The sequence below is a fragment of the Halichoeres trimaculatus genome, unplaced genomic scaffold (assembly GCF_033239565.1).
Source record: "Halichoeres trimaculatus isolate MK-OKI-2021-1 unplaced genomic scaffold, fHalTri1.1 fHalTri1_scaffold_5, whole genome shotgun sequence".
Taxonomy (NCBI): Eukaryota; Metazoa; Chordata; class Actinopteri; order Labriformes; family Labridae; genus Halichoeres; species Halichoeres trimaculatus.
The window spans coordinates 17828918-17844616 of NW_027437183.1; the positions used below are offsets into that span (position 1 = coordinate 17828918).

The 15699-nt window shown below is 39.0% G+C and overlaps 1 protein-coding gene across 4 annotated transcripts in view; it reads left to right on the plus strand.

Moving 5' to 3' along the window:
• The first annotated feature begins 450 nt into the window (after positions 1–450).
• The window catches only part of sgsm1a (small G protein signaling modulator 1a), a 32263-nt gene continuing 17014 nt past the window's right edge, over positions 451–15699 (plus strand). For all 4 annotated transcript variants that reach the window (XM_074669657.1, XM_074669658.1, XM_074669659.1 and 1 more), the window contains exons 1-3: positions 451–522; positions 650–693; positions 8739–8814. In XM_074669657.1, the coding sequence (XP_074525758.1) occupies positions 504–522; positions 650–693; positions 8739–8814 (139 nt within the window). In that variant the 5' untranslated portion in view covers positions 451–503. The remainder of the gene's footprint in view (positions 523–649; positions 694–8738; positions 8815–15699) is intronic.

Sequence of the window (15699 nt, forward strand, 5' to 3'; positions counted from 1 at the left end):
TGTGGCGATGAGGCATGATTTTGTCTCAAAGTCTTTCTCAATATTCACCACTAGATGGCGTGAAAGAAAAGTGTTTCAATTACAGGGAGTTCATAACAAACCATACGTTATTGTGTGTTTGTGTTCAGTTTATGGGTTTATTTTTGTACTGATTGATCAGTATTCTAAGATCAAGTTAACTATAGCATTATAATAGAAAATCAATCAAAGCATCTATTTCTTCAAAATAAAATGTAAGGTAGCCTATTTTAAATGAGTTAATCCTCTGAATCTTAACCTTTTATATGTGGTCTATATTATTTTCCTGTTGCTCAAAGCGTTACTTTGATTAAAAATAAAATAAAATAAAAAAAGTCCAAGAGCCTGTTTATGCGTTGACCATTCAACGGACACGGTGCCTGTGTCTTTAAGAGGCGTGTACGGGAGGGGGAGGAGTCAGAGCAGTGCACGAGCAGCAGTCAGTGGATGGGAGGGTCGCTGCCTGCAGACAGGAGACAGGATCCATGGCAACAATCATGGCAGGTGGGAGCAGGAAAAAAGCACTTCAAGATGATATCTCTGAATTTATTTAGCATTCTTGTGCGAATGTGTTGTAAGTTAACTAGTGACTGTGTGTAAAAAAGACTGTTTGGGCTTTTCTGTGTTTCAGAGGCAGAGACCCGCCAGAGGCTGCTGCGCACCGTCAAGAAGGAGGTGGGTGTTTTTCTTTTTTTCTCCCCCAGCTCACTCGGCAGTTATCGAGCAGGAAAAACAAACACTCTGAACTGTATAAAGCTGTGTTGTTTAACCAGTGTAAAGAGAGGCTTCTCAGGTGATCCCAAACAAACGCTGGTTCATGTGTGTTTCTCTGAGTCTTTGACAGGTGATGACTCCTCAGATAAATGGATTTGGTGCTCATCTCTATCTCAGAAAATAAAGACTTTTAACTTCGACAGCTTTAGTTTGGTGTAAAGCATAAGTAAGTTAATTGTTTTATCTGAAAGCTGTGTAAATATTCGTATTCAGGGGTCTGTTTTTGGTGGACATGCTGCAGCTCTGAAATAATTATTTGGGTGGAGAAGCAGCACTCAGGAAACAGTCTGTAGTCAGTATTTGTGGTGTTCATGGCACAGAAAACCATCAGCTCTTCGTCATGAACTGTGTGTGTGTGTGTGTGTGTGTGTGTGTGTGTGTGTGTGTGTGTGTGTGTGTGTGTGTGTGTGTGTGTGTGTGGTGCCAGTGATGGATTATTTGGCGTTGAATGGAATCATAGATATGTCGTAGCTCAGGTGGTTTACTCATGTGTTTTTCTTCACCTCATGTCACTCATGAATAGAGGTTGCTGTGGATACTGAATAAGTCTTCTGTAGATATTAAATTTGAACCAGTTAGGATGCGTGACATTGAACACATGGGTCTAAAGGTTGGAAAAGAATATGAAATTGATGACAACACAGAATAATAAAGCTCCAGTAGATGAACTTCATCACTTCAGAATAACATAGACAGCTTTTACTGAGTTATTTTGTTTGTTTTTCCAATTAAATTTTGTAAAAAGGGGGGTAACCGCTGCATGTAGATAGGGAAATTGCATTACAACACCTGGGGTGTGTCCAGGCTTTTTTGACTTGGTTGCCTTGCAAAGGGGGATATTCACATAGCCCAGGGTTTGCCTGGGTATGTGTGTGTACATTCAGCCTAATAGTATTTGCCCCTTTTTGTCTTTGCTATCTACTTTAAAAACAGAACTGAAGTATCATAAATCTACTGTTCATATTTCAAGGAAGCATCCCAGCTAGCAAACTACTGAGTAATGTATCAATTCAGATTTCATCAAAGTAAGAAAGGTGGTAAGAAGGCTTTAAAGTGATTGGCTAAAGACCAAATATGTCCAATCAGGATCAAGCAAGTTTGAAGTTAAGCTACAAAACCAGTTTAAAATAACCACTCCAGAAGTAGAATGTAGAAAGAAAAAAAAAGTGCATATGTAGGTGCCTGTTTCATATATACATTAAGTCATGTACAGGTGTATAGTTCAAACCAACAAACATGTGTTGAAGCTAGGAAAATTTAAGTTTACTGGGATATTGTTTTGTCATTTATTAAAGCTGAAAACACAGTCTGTTTCTCTAATATTGTATCAAGTTTTAGGCCATAAATTATGTTGACTGTAAAAATTGTAATCCTCTAATAACTTTGTCTGCTAATAAATATTAACATTAATGTTATGGGAAAGGGCTAATGTTTGCTTTTTAGCAAAAAAATGATAACTGATTATATCAGCAGACTTGTGTACTTCCTATTTAATGGGTGTCCTTCAGCAGTTTGTGCTTTGTGGTGGGTGGTGTTTGTTTGAACTTTTCTTCCTCTGTTTTTGAAGTGTATGTCTTTTAGGAAATCTCTTACACCTCACTCAACATTTCACACTTAAAGCAAACAACCTTAACCCTCACTGCTCACAAACATTACCTTACCTCCTCTTCCAGTGTTAGCTCTCTTCATCTGAAACAAAACTCAACTAAAACTGAGGAATATTCACTGAAATTTCTTAAAGTGGAGAGTGTTATTCATTTTAATTTGCTAATATAGCTCAGCCTTGATAGATTTACACTATTACTGTCAATCCAGAGTGTCCAGTAAATGCAGAGATTTGTTTCAACCCAACAAACAAGGATAAAAATCACACCCTGGATCTTGTGGAAGGAGAAATGCAGACACTTTGGTCTGATATGTTTCCCTATGTCCTGTTTGCAGTCTTATCAGTAGCAACCAGACCCTTCCCATGATTAAACCTGCCTTCTTGTGCTGATAAGGCCTTGCTCGTTAACAGTGGCTGTTCCACAGATGTAGCCTAATGGAGTCTGTGAATGAACCAACAGCACAGCATGATGGCTCTCTTAATTCCCAGATGGCACCTATTTTAAAAAGTCAGAGGAGATAAAGAAAAGTTTATTTTAGTATTTTTCTGTTACATCTGTTTCTTTACAGGTCAGATAAATGTTGTGTCCTGTCAGTTTATCATCACCATTACTCTGTGTGGGTTTTACCATACGCTGTCCCTATGCTGTGTGTCCTCACACTCTCAAAGCCCAGCTGGTGGTTTGTGACTAGTCTGCTCAGATATACCTGGATGTGGGCCATTATCCAGAAAGCACCGGATGTGTAGCAGCAGAATTACTCAGTGGCACAAAATTGGTTTGAATGAGAGCTCTAATTTGCCTTAGCTTTGATACAGAGCCCCTCAAAGTCTGCCTGTCTCTTTATCTTTCTCTTGATCAGGCTTCTGAATAATGCTCCACCCTTTTGTCTTTTCGTACATCCCGTGCACACAAACACAAATACACACCTGTGTTTGCTAAAGGAGAGAGAGGGATGGACAGACAGTCAGAAAACAGGCTGCAGCGCTCCTGGCCTTCCTGTTTTCACCTTTTTTGGCCTTTTGCTTAGTTAGGATTACATTTCACACAGTGTATTAAGCCACCACGTTTACTCTGTGTTCTATTCTACATTTACTTACACCTGCTTGCATAAACATCTATACAGGACTGATTCCCAATGCAGAAATGATCTGCAAGGAAAGACTGTCACAGATATTATCATACTGAGACATTCATGCAGTTTTTAGAATAGAATAGAATAGAACTTTATTGTCATTGTAACAAGTACAAATTGAAGTCACAGCAGCAATCAAGAAAACAAAAGTAAAAAAGTGTATGGAATGTGCAAAAAGGTCCATAAGAAAATAGATGATGACAGCTTGTCCATCATTCTCCAGTTCAGCCAGCCTCCACCTCCACAGGGACCAGGACTGAGCTTCTTAAGCAGTCTGTTCAGTCACTGTCTCCTGGATCCTGTCTGTTCACAGCACGTGAAGATCTTCCAATGTGGTGTTGGTGTCTGATGTTAGCTCCGTTAGCCATGTCTGTGAATAGCATGATGCTACTCTGCCCTCTGATATTCCCTCTGTTGCTGGGTTAGCACAGCTAGCTCATCCATCTTATTTGAAATAGATCTTAAGTTCCCAATAACGATGGATGGAGGGACAGGTCCATGTCGTCACTTCATAGCTCACACCTGAGAACCAGCACGTCGTCCTCACCTCCTTCTCCTCACCTTGTGAGAAGACATCAGGCCTTACACCAGTTAGCATTGACATGCTACAGGCTGCAAACAGCTGAGTTCACATGTAAACAATGCAGCCATGGTTACATGTAGGATTTCCAGACAAACACAGGAGAAAAAGTTGTAAAAATATTGCTTAAACCACAAAAAGTTTGGTGTCCATGACCAACAAATGAGCCATACAAAGTAATGATCCACTCCAAATACAATACAAACAACGATACAACAGGGCGGCGCCTAGCAAGCATATACATTTTTACATATGGTTTATTTATATATTATATATTTTAATCCATATAGAGGATTGCATTTATAATCAGATTGCGATACTGATGGGGCATGATTTCCATAGAATAACGTCAGAATGCCCCTGAACTAGAAATGCTGTTTAAACTAGAACACCTTGCACAAAGATGAGATTGTCGAGGCTTTGTTGTGGTTGCATTGATTTTTGTGATGGAATCCAGTTAGCACTAATCTGTTATTCAAGTATTCAACTCTTAATTAGAATGTGTAATAGTTCTAGCGTCACTTTGAATCATATTTGTGTTGCTGTATGTACAGATTAATGAGATTATATTTCTATTTTACTGGCGTTGTGCTCCCTTCATTCATCAGTTTCAACACAGATGATGAATGAAGACTGGTTGATGTTAATGGATGAGGTTTTTTCTCTGGCTCTTATTCCTCAGCTCTGCTGTTAAAGGGGTTAATTGGAATACTCTGAAGATCTTTCATCACTCTGACTGAAGCCTTTGAGCTACAGAGGCTAGTCAGAGCAGTTAAATCAGGCATATCAGGGATAACAGAGAGGGTAATGACTTGTTACATGTCGAGCATGTTGTTTTATCTATGCATTTTCTATCTCAATATCTGAGTGGTTTCTTTTTAACAGTTGTGTCGTCCGTGGGTGGTAAATTTACCTCAGATTCCATCTTTATTGATGTCAAATTCCCACACTGTTTTGTTGAATGTCCTGTGTAATGCTGCAAAGAAATAAAGTTAGAGTCTTATTGGTTACTGTCAAAAGCCTGCAGTCCTTTTTGTTCATTTCAGAGATGAATGGATGTTGTTGACGCATCTCCTTAGGCGGAAGTGATCCACTCTGTAACACGTGCGGTCTCCATAGAAACCTGCTGGTTGTCTGTGCTTAGACACTTCACCATATTAAATTCCTCACAGGCCTAATCTGTGACTCGGACGATGTGAGGGGAGCACAAAGAGTCGACGCCCTCAGGTTGGAAAATCAATCAGGTTTCTGTATGTCAGGTGCACTCAGAAAGAAAACTAGTTCATACAGGTCCCCTGTGTTCTGGTTGTGTGTGACTGTGAGAGAAAGAGAGAGTGTGTGTCTGTGTCTGTGTGTGTTGGTGACAGTCTACAAGTGTGATCATCAGCAGAGCAATTGTACATCCCATCAGACTGGCACTGTCTGTGTTGTTTTGGCAGCATGAATCATATCTGTTGATGCTGAAGACTAAAATGCTGCTGAAGGGAACAGACCAAAGTGTGCCTGATGACTCCGTCTAATTACTGAATGTGTTCATAAATGTTTTCCATGGTGGCAGGGTTGTTTTCAAGGTGTTTTGAAAACCTTTTGGTTTTCTTCTGGCAATGAGAGAGGAATCATTTCTAGTCTCTTGTTGTGTTTTAACAGTGAGGATGCAATCAGTGCTCAGTGAGAAGATTACACCCAGGACTATGATAGGAAAACAAGTTGTTGCATGGCACAATGAAATCTGATTTCCACACGTCTTGTTCCTTGTCCTCCAAATTTTTTTTTTCTGAGAGAAAAACAAGCCAACAAGGACAGATGGGGATGCGTGCAGTCAGATATCTTTACTTTTTCAATTGAAACAAGGTTTTCTGTCCCCCTACTTCACACTGTGTTTTTAAATATCTAGTTTCACTGATATACTCTGTGAAACTGAAGGTCCTCCTCATAATACATGTTGATAACGGTGATGGTCAGCCACTCTGAATAGTTTCTTGATGGTTACTGGTAAATGGACTGTTCTTATGTAACTCCTAAGTCTTTTGACCATTTAAAAGGCTTCTACTGTACTTGTCACATTCACTCATTCATGGCTCATTCATACACTGAACACAGGCTGCCATGTACAGAGTACATCAGTATTAATTAATCCTTTACACTCACTGCTGCCTGTTACAGGGAGCCATTCAGGGTTTAGTAGTGTTTTGCCCAAAGACTGCAGGAGGTAGAACCAAACCTCCAACCAATGAGGGACGAGCCTAACAGCAGTGGTCTCCATATTGGAAATCGTAACTCAAACTAACCTCTAAAACAAAAAAAGAGGAAAGATGGGGAGTAGAGGCTAGCCATGTTGACCAGCAAACCATTCTAGTGAACTTTTACTACTGGCTGATTTTATGTGTATATGTTTTAGCTGGTATGAGAAAAGGATAAGGAATAAGGAAGACAAAAGTTCTCTTCACATGCAAATTTTAATGAATAGAGAAATGCGCTTGAGAGACAGCCACTCTTTAGGTGCCAGGCTGTAACCATGTTTAATTCTGCTGTAAAAATAGGCATTGAGGTTTCTTAAGTCAGCCTCAAGTGGACACTCCATGAATTGCATTTTTTCTTTTTTTATGGTTTATTGGGATTAGCTTGGTGCCTGATCTTCCTGTACCTCAGAACTACTAAAGCTGTGACCAGATTGCAAAGAGTCATTATATGCTACCCACTACTCTTTCAGAAACACAGTTAAAATTCCTTCGTAATGTTAACTCCATGACTATTCCTTTGTGCAATAGCTACAGCTACCAATTGCTTTAAAGACCAAGATTTCACTGGTAGTATTTGAACATCTCTTGAAAGAATACACTTTGTTATAGAACCACCAATTTGGGGACAAAAAAAAAAGCTTTGTATTTTGATGTTACCCCATGCTGTCGAGGCTGACATGGTCATAAACACTGGACTTGTGCGCAATTGTGTCCTTTGTCATTCTGAAGTACTTTGCCAGAACGACTGTGATCTCTATGACAGTCAGACCTCCTGCTCTTGGTCCTGCTGTGTGTTTTCTACTCACTTTTCTTTGCTTTTTTTTGGTTTATTGGATCAGTTACGTGTTGCTGTTGAGCATAAGGCAACAATAAACAGTAAGAATAAAGAGGAGACATCAGAGGAGATGTAATGTTCAGCTTATGTTAAACAGTACTGGAAATGTTTTGATACAGGAAACAGTGCTGCCAAGTGGACTAATTACAGGGCTCTCAGTCTGCGTCATTTTGACAAGTAGCTACATATGGGGTTAGGGTAAGGGTTAGGATATGCGTATGTCAAGCTACGTGCATAGTCCTCTTGGTTGGAAAAGTGGTACACAGGCCTACACTATCTGCTACAATGTTGATTTACACGCAAAGTATAAAAAAGGCTTAAAGTGTTTTTTTATAATTTTATATGGTTTATTTGATAAGGACATTGCACGTTATATGGCACAACTTCTGCATGTTTCAAACAGCTGTAATGACGCGGCACTCATTTTAATACAAGCAGACAAAACAAACCATTGCTCCAACAATGTTTGACTGCGACTAATAATGTAGTGGTTGTTTTTAATTACTTGAAGAAACTAATGTAATGTAACTAATACATCTCATCTGCGGACAGTTTCAGGTTCCATAAACTTTATAGTGAGCAAAGTATGAAAGTTATTGATCTCTGAAATGGAGCATTAGTGAACACGGAGCCCATGGGTGGAATTTATCTTTCTTCAAGCTGTAAATGTTAAACTATAGGGCAACTATACGAGCCGTCTACTTTACGGCCTGCTTACAGTGATAAGATCAATCAACCTGATGATTGGTTCAATATGTTAACTGGAATAAAATGTGTAAGTGAAGAAGTGGTGCTGCATATAAAGCATGTATTTGTGTGTATTTGTGTGTACGTGCAGTAGATTGACGAGGAAGTGTAATGTGGTCATTGTGGACAGACTCATCTGACAGGAAATTGCAGTGATCTGTGTGACTGTGTCCAGAGGATGATATTCCCCCTGCAGATTATAAAGCAGTGCCCACATAGAGGGATGTCTCCAAATGCTCAGATGGTACTGATGCATCAGTTGTAAACAGAGAGGGTCAATAAAATCTAGTTAATGAATGATGTTGTAAGCCAGTGTGTTTGACCTTCTCCTTTTCTTTTAAATACGAAGTTTCGTCATTGGGTCTTTGACGCAAGAGAATCAATTACTCCCACTGAGGATAGCAAACTGTTCAGGGAGAGTAAGGGGGTCTATGATGGATAAAAGCTCCTCCCTTTTTTCATCCCCACATCCCCCGAGTTTACCGCTTCCAACTCCCTGTAGAGGTCCTTGGGATGAGAGCTGGTGACTCATCCACCAACTTAACATGCACTCCCCCCCCTCAGTGTTTCTCTTCCTCTTAACTTTTCAATCCCACCTCATCTCCCAGAACTGTGCTCTCTTCCAATTATTCACCCTTTTCAGACAGAGAACTGCTTTCATTAACATTATTCTCTGATACACTCAGTCAAACTCAAAAGAAGGACCCCTGAGTGTGTGTGTCCCGGTGTGTGTCCCTGTGTGTGCTTGTACGAGTCGTGGCATGTTAACGAATGACTCATCAAGCATCTGACGTGTCATTAACAGGTGAAGCAGATCATGGAGGAAGCTGTCACCAGGAAATTTGTTCATGAAGACAGCAGCCATATTGTGTCCTTTTGTGGTGAGTAAACAAACGAGTGATTCATGTAGCTCATATGACTTCATGCTTTTAAGTGAGCCTTGAAAAGGGCCAAAGCAAAACATTTATTTTATCTGGTTGAGTTTAACAAATGTGACTATTAGTAACTTGTGTCATCACCTCCATGTTGACTTAAATCTGACAGCTAACAATTCATTTTTGTAAGCTCACTTTATGTTTGACAGAGTGTGGTTGTCAAGTCACCAAAGCTTAAGCTGCTGTTTCACTCCAAACCTCACTTTTTCTCTGCATCAGTTCAACTTACTGTGAACCACCTTTGCGATGCGTAGAAAGCACATTTCATTTATTAATTTTAGATTATGACTGATCCTGTCTGGAGATTTAAATGATTTAAGAGGCTCACAGGATCATAGTGGCTGCCTTTACAGGGAGCAATAGTTATTGTTTCTTCTTCTGTGGGATCACTGCAGGTGCTTGATGAGCTCAAAAATACTTGCAGCCCACTCACTATTTAACCCACCAAACATCTTGGTCCTTGAGTCACTTTTGAAGCTTGAGTCATCGTTAGCTAGCAGCTTGCTAGCAGTAACATAATCAACAACCCAAGTAACTCTGCTCACTTAGTCTTCTGGGTACATCCTGTTTAAGTTTAGGCTTGTTCCTGTCACTGCCCTGATAGTTCTTCTATATATCAAACATTTTATTGCTTCACCTATGCAGTTGTAATGGGACTGAGTGATCTCGAAAAAGTATCAGTTCTAGATATATGTCTGATCGTACTCCAGGATTTAAAATGAGATTATCCACACCAGAGTAGGTGATTTCTGAATGCTATTTCTCCCTAGTCTCCGAGACAGCATCACACCAGCAGTGAGAGAAGAGATCTGTGTTTTTCTCTGCATGACATTCGTGCTCTTGGGAAACTAAGTCTTTATCCCCGAAAAACGCCAGCTTTTCAGGATAGTCCTCACAGCACCTTTACCAAATTGTTGATGCATTGCACTAGTTAACTTTAACTTTACATCTTTAGTTTTTAGTATCTAGCCCTGCTATTGTTAGCATTAGTTATTAAGTCTTGAAAGCAAAACAAAGTAAAAATTGTCTTTCTTCATTTTAAGAAGAACTGTTTCTGAACATGCTGATTAAATTATTTCCTATTTGGGGAGACAGAAAGAACAAAAATTATAAAACTGTCCATGAAGTCAGTGCTGCAGTGCTGTGTCCATCTTCTCAGTGCACAATTTGAGACATTGGTTCTACAGATCAGGACTTGAGTCAGACTTATGTGTAGGTTTTGAGTTTAAGCATCAAAGCGATGATTTCTTTTCCAAAGAATGTTCCTGATTTTTTCTTTACATAAATACACATCTGTCGCTTGGGTTTGTTTAATTTACCTCCTCAAATATTTAAATGTAGCCTTGGTCACAGATCATATGTAACAAAGCACCCGTACCTGGATCTAACAAACAAATTATTTCATTAAGGGTAAAATACACAAGGAGTTAAAAAAGCATTTAACTTCAACATGCAGCAAGCTGCAGACGATTACTTACAAATTATTCAGTCCAATTTAAGGTTTGACTACTAACTCAATGAGCCAGGTCTGCGAGCAGAAAGCAAGAGTGCTCTCTCAGTCATAACAGGGATGTAAACAAAAACGCCCGAGTGTAAATGACATCATTAGGAAAACTTCATTAAACCGAAAAAAGAATGAGGCAGCTTCACGTCTTTACTCACCTGTGCCTCCACTTAGCTTATCTCATTGCAGCGGATACAGTTAAGATGTTTTTCCTTTTTATTGGATTAGTTTGTCTACAACAAGAGTCTTTTTCAAACAGCAGAAGTATGTATGCCTCTTACCTCTTTAATCAGGAAGGAAGTTGAGACTTAAGCTGCCATATGAAAAAAACAGGCTTTCAGCTAATGGACACAAAGAAGCACATCATTAAAGGTTTCCCAGTTGTATATTTATAATTAGAAAGAAATAAACAACACTTAAGTTACTTTACCTTGAAATGTCTCTAAAACAAAGTGAAGAGCTGTAACTGTGAGGAGCACATTGCAGAAAATCAGCCTCAGTAGGAATCTGTCTTAGTCTAGAGCTCCATTGAGTATCTCAGTATTTTTTAGGATTGCAGTGTGATAATAAACTCTCAGTTTGTAAAGATAATTTGTGTATCTACAAGCTGGAAGCCATATGTACTGACAAAAGTGCCAGAGACTTTTGGAAAGCCAATTAAATGTAGAAACATTCAGAAAAAAAAAGTGTCCGGAATGACCACGGGAAAACAAGAAACAAGAGAGGACGACCCAATAGCAGATGCAACCAAAAATTTTAATTTAACTAAACCCCAAATCCAAAAACACTAAGTTCAAAAACTCTTACAAAAGACAAAGCCAAAATACTCACATGAAAACCAAGAAGCATATGAAGATGCATGAAGACAACAAAGACAATGAACCGACAAAGAACTCATGAAACATGGACACTATATATGGAGGTGAGCAATAGTGCTGCACAATTTGGGGAAAAGGTGGGATTTGCGATTAGGTGGACAATATTGCGATTGCGATTGTGCTTGCGATTTAATAAAAAAAGTTGTGTCATGATGAGTCTACAGACTTGCTTGGTTATCATGGAGAAAAATCTGAATTGCATGTGCTGACATTGCGATTGTGATTGCGATTGCGATTGGGATTGCGATTGCGATTGCGATTGCGATTGAGATAATCGTGCAGCCCTAGTGAGCAATCAAACACAGGCAAGAAACAAGACACAGGTGAAACACATCAACTTGGAAGGAAACACAAGAAAAACTAAGCCAACACAGGGGAACTGAAGACAGAGACAAGATGAAACACTAAGAAATAATCACAAAAAGACCAACACATGACAAGAACCCCAAGGAACACAAACTTAAGACAAAAACAGGAAACACAGAACACACATAAGAATAACTGAGATAAACACCAGAAACTCAAGACAAGAATCACAAAGAATAACCAAGGAATTTAAATCCAAAACAAAAATCAACAAAAAGCAAACTCAAGAAGGAATCATCACAAAAAGGTTATTTAAACAGAATAGATCAATTTTTTTTTTTCCTCATCACACTGGTGATAAAATCTGTGGTGATCAGCCGTGTATGGTCTTGAAAAGGTAGTATCTCTAAACTGATGTGTTGATGTTGCGACAGATACTCAATATTTAGGGCGGTAAAGAAGGTTGAAATCTGTGTGTGATGTATGGTAAAGTATCAAAGTCACAGTTTGAGTGAGCCCTGCCTTTCCATCTTCACTGCTGTCACATTAGATGTCAGCAAACAAAGCATTTTGCTGAAACAGACTTCACCACAGTGATTCCAGCATTTCATATAATCAGTATCCTGGAGCACACAGGAGACATTTCATGTTTTTTTTTTTCTTGAAGGTGACTTCATTGTTCCAGGATGAAAGGAAAGTGGATTTGGGTTTCCTGCTGTGAAAGAAATTTGCTGCACAGCTTGAGAACTTATTAAACCAGCATAAGTCAATGTGTCGCACCATGTAATCAGTTTTTCCCCAGTTCTCATTTTTTGAATGTATTTTGCCTCTGACAGGCTCTGTCAGTGAGTATGTTTCTTTACACGCCAGTATTTTGAGCATTGCCTGACATCTATTGATTTTTGTCAGACCTTGAGTATCCCTGAATCATGAATTACTTTGGCCTGTGATTTGGACAGCAGCCACCAGATCACCTGATAGTCTGTTTTAACAGCTGCCTGTCACTCTGAGGCGTATCTGCTACTATTACACATCTCCATGGACACTTAGCAGCCCAGGTTATCGCTCTCATCTCTGTTGTGTTGTATTTTCAGCCAGCTTCCTCTTTCTCCTGACTCCTCATGTGATCCTCTTCTAACTACTCACCCTCATTCAGCTGTGCTCTGTCAAAGGATCAGCGTGGAGGATGGTACAAGAGCACATAAGGGAGCAATTAGCTCCCGCCATCATGGCTACTTTGATGAGCTGCCCAGTCAGTCTCAAATGTGGAGCATGTCGAGGGAAAGTGTGTCAGAAGACTACTGCTAACTTCAGTGAAACAGCAATGTAAAGAAGCTCAACAAAGCTGGAAACAACCATAGCTTTTATAAGAGATGAACCACTCTGTTTTAAGATGTGTAGTGTGAGGGCGGTCAAGCCAAGATAGCCAAAGGCAGACTTGTGCTTTAACAAGTGTTACAAGAACTCTGTGAGACAAAAAACATTAACGCCAATTTCTTTATAAGAGTATTTCGTTTTCAAGTTTGCACCACTTATTCCATTAATGGCACAGTGATCTGATTTGAAATCTGTTTTCTCTGCCAAAATATTGAACCAGGGGCACTTTTGTCCCGGCAGTATTAGTGCACACCACAGTTATAGAGGCTATGTAGTCCTCATTGCAGTGGTTGCATGTTCCCCTCCCTGCCTCTACCATTCTCTGCTTGCTCTCCTTCACACACTACTCCCACATTTCCTGTCTCTCTTTAGCTGTCTGATCAATAATCCTTCCTGCTACTTTATTAGGCACACCTTACTTGTATCGTGTTAGACCCCTTTTGCTTTTAGAACTGCGTAATACGTCTTAAAGGAGCTCTGTTAGGTTGTGATCTGGTGACTATGGGAGATATTTGAGTACAGAGAAGTTATTGACATGTTCAAGAAAGCAGCCTGAGATGATTTGACATGTTTCCATCAGAAGATAGGTATGCTCAACTGGTACTAAGGGGTGTGGGGTGTGCCGATACAGCCGCAGCAGCATGAACTGTTCATACAAGGCAGGATGGATCAATGCTTTCATGTTGTTAACGCCTAATTCTGAGCTTACAGTCTGAATGTGGAGCACTAGAGTCATCAGACCAGGAAATTTTTTCAACTTTCTATTTTCCACTTTTTGGTGGGCCGGTGTGAATTCTAGCCTCAGTTTCCTGCTCTTCGCTGACACAAGTGTCACTCATTGTGGTCTTCTGCTGCTGTAACCCATCTGCTTTGGGGTGGTTGTTGTGCGTTCAGATGGTTTTCTGTCTGTATATGTTGTAACGAGTGGTTACTTGAGTTACTGTTGTCTTTCCATCATTGGGAAACAGTCTGTCCATTCCTATGACTTCTTGCATTAATTCAGCATTTTTGGCCCAAAGAACTGCTGCTCACTAAATATCTACTCTTTGTCAAATCAGCCAGCCCAGCACCAACAGTCATGCCAAGTTGAAAGTCACTTAAATCTCTTTCCCTATTGTGATGCTTGGCCTGAAGTCCAGCATTTCGTCTTAACCATGTCTACAAACCTAATAGGGCTGAAGGATTTTGGAAAATAATCTAGTTGCGATTTTTTTTTTTTTTACCAATATTGCGATTTAGCATGCGATTTTTGGAGGGTTATATTCATCTTCTACATTATTCACTTAACACAAGCAATAAACCGTTCTATATGACCAACATAACAAAGGATTGTGTAACATACAAACATTTTTTTCCTGTTTGCCAGGCCTACATGTCATGCTTACAAATAACATATACCTTTATTTAACTCTTACAATCGCAGAAGAATATTGACTCATTGATTTAACTTTAGGCCTCATAGACCTAAAATAAAATTATCATTAATTACCTTGAATAAAATCAGAGAAAGGAACAAAGCACTGCAGAACAACAGGCCTATTATAAGCAATAAAATGAAAAAATAAACATGAATCCTATCATCTATGGATCTCACATAAAATACAGCGCAGAAATGTAAATAAGACCAAATCCCTTGCTCAACCACTGAAATATGTCAACATGTAGAATGCACTTTTTTATAAAATGAAAAAGAAACACTGTGTGAACATAAATTTAAATATTTATTGTATAGAATTCATACTGATCTTTCATCAGTAATGAAACACAAACTAAAATAAATGCACTTTAACTTTTTTTGTTTTGTTTTTTAAATTGCAGCCTTTGTGAGTTGAAAATTGCATTCTATTACAGTGCGATGTTGGTTTAAATTTGATTAATTGCTCAGCCCTAAAACCTAAAAGTGTTAAGTTGTGATTGGTTGATGAGTAAGGATGGGCACTGGATTAGGTATTTTTTTAGGTACCAACCAAATTATGTCTGTAGTACTGAGTACAGGTTCATGTAAATCAAGCGGTACCATGTTTAGTAGAGGTCGACCGATATGGGTTTTTTGGGGGCCGATGCCGATGCTGATGCTTTCCAAATTTGGGCAGCCGATGCCGATATGCATAGCCGATTTTTCCAATTTGATATTCAGGCCAATTGTTAAATAAATATATATTTATCACATTTTTGTGAAACGCAGCAATTTCTGAGCAACTAAAAGAAATCTATTACAACAAGTCGTGTCCAGTCCTCTGAACATTTATTCAGCTTTCAAAACAATGAAATATTTTGTCTGAGTAAACACACAATGTAACAAGCAGTAGTAAACATTCACACTCTTCTTAAAACGTCAAAAAGAAATTTAAACTTATTAATATAATTTGAACAAAAATATGTAATGTATCCAAGTGGTTCCACAAGTTTGAGGTGCTCATCTTTTTTGTGCCTGATCAAAAATTGCGTCATTTTATACAACGGATCAAAAATCAGCTTTTTAAAAGAAAATACGGCCGATGGCCGATAGAGACAAATGTCCAAATATCGGCCCGATATATCGGCCGGCTGATATATCGGTCTACCTCTAATGTTTAGGTACCTAAATGCATCTTTGTGACTGTGGAGGAGAGGGAAAGTTGGAGATTTTTCATGCTGGACATTAACACAGCATTGCAAGTTTGTGTATTGAGAAATAGATGTGTTAATTTAAAAACTTTGAGATTTTATTTTTCAACAAGTCAATATGTATTACAACATAAACACAAACAGAAGTACCGAAAATTA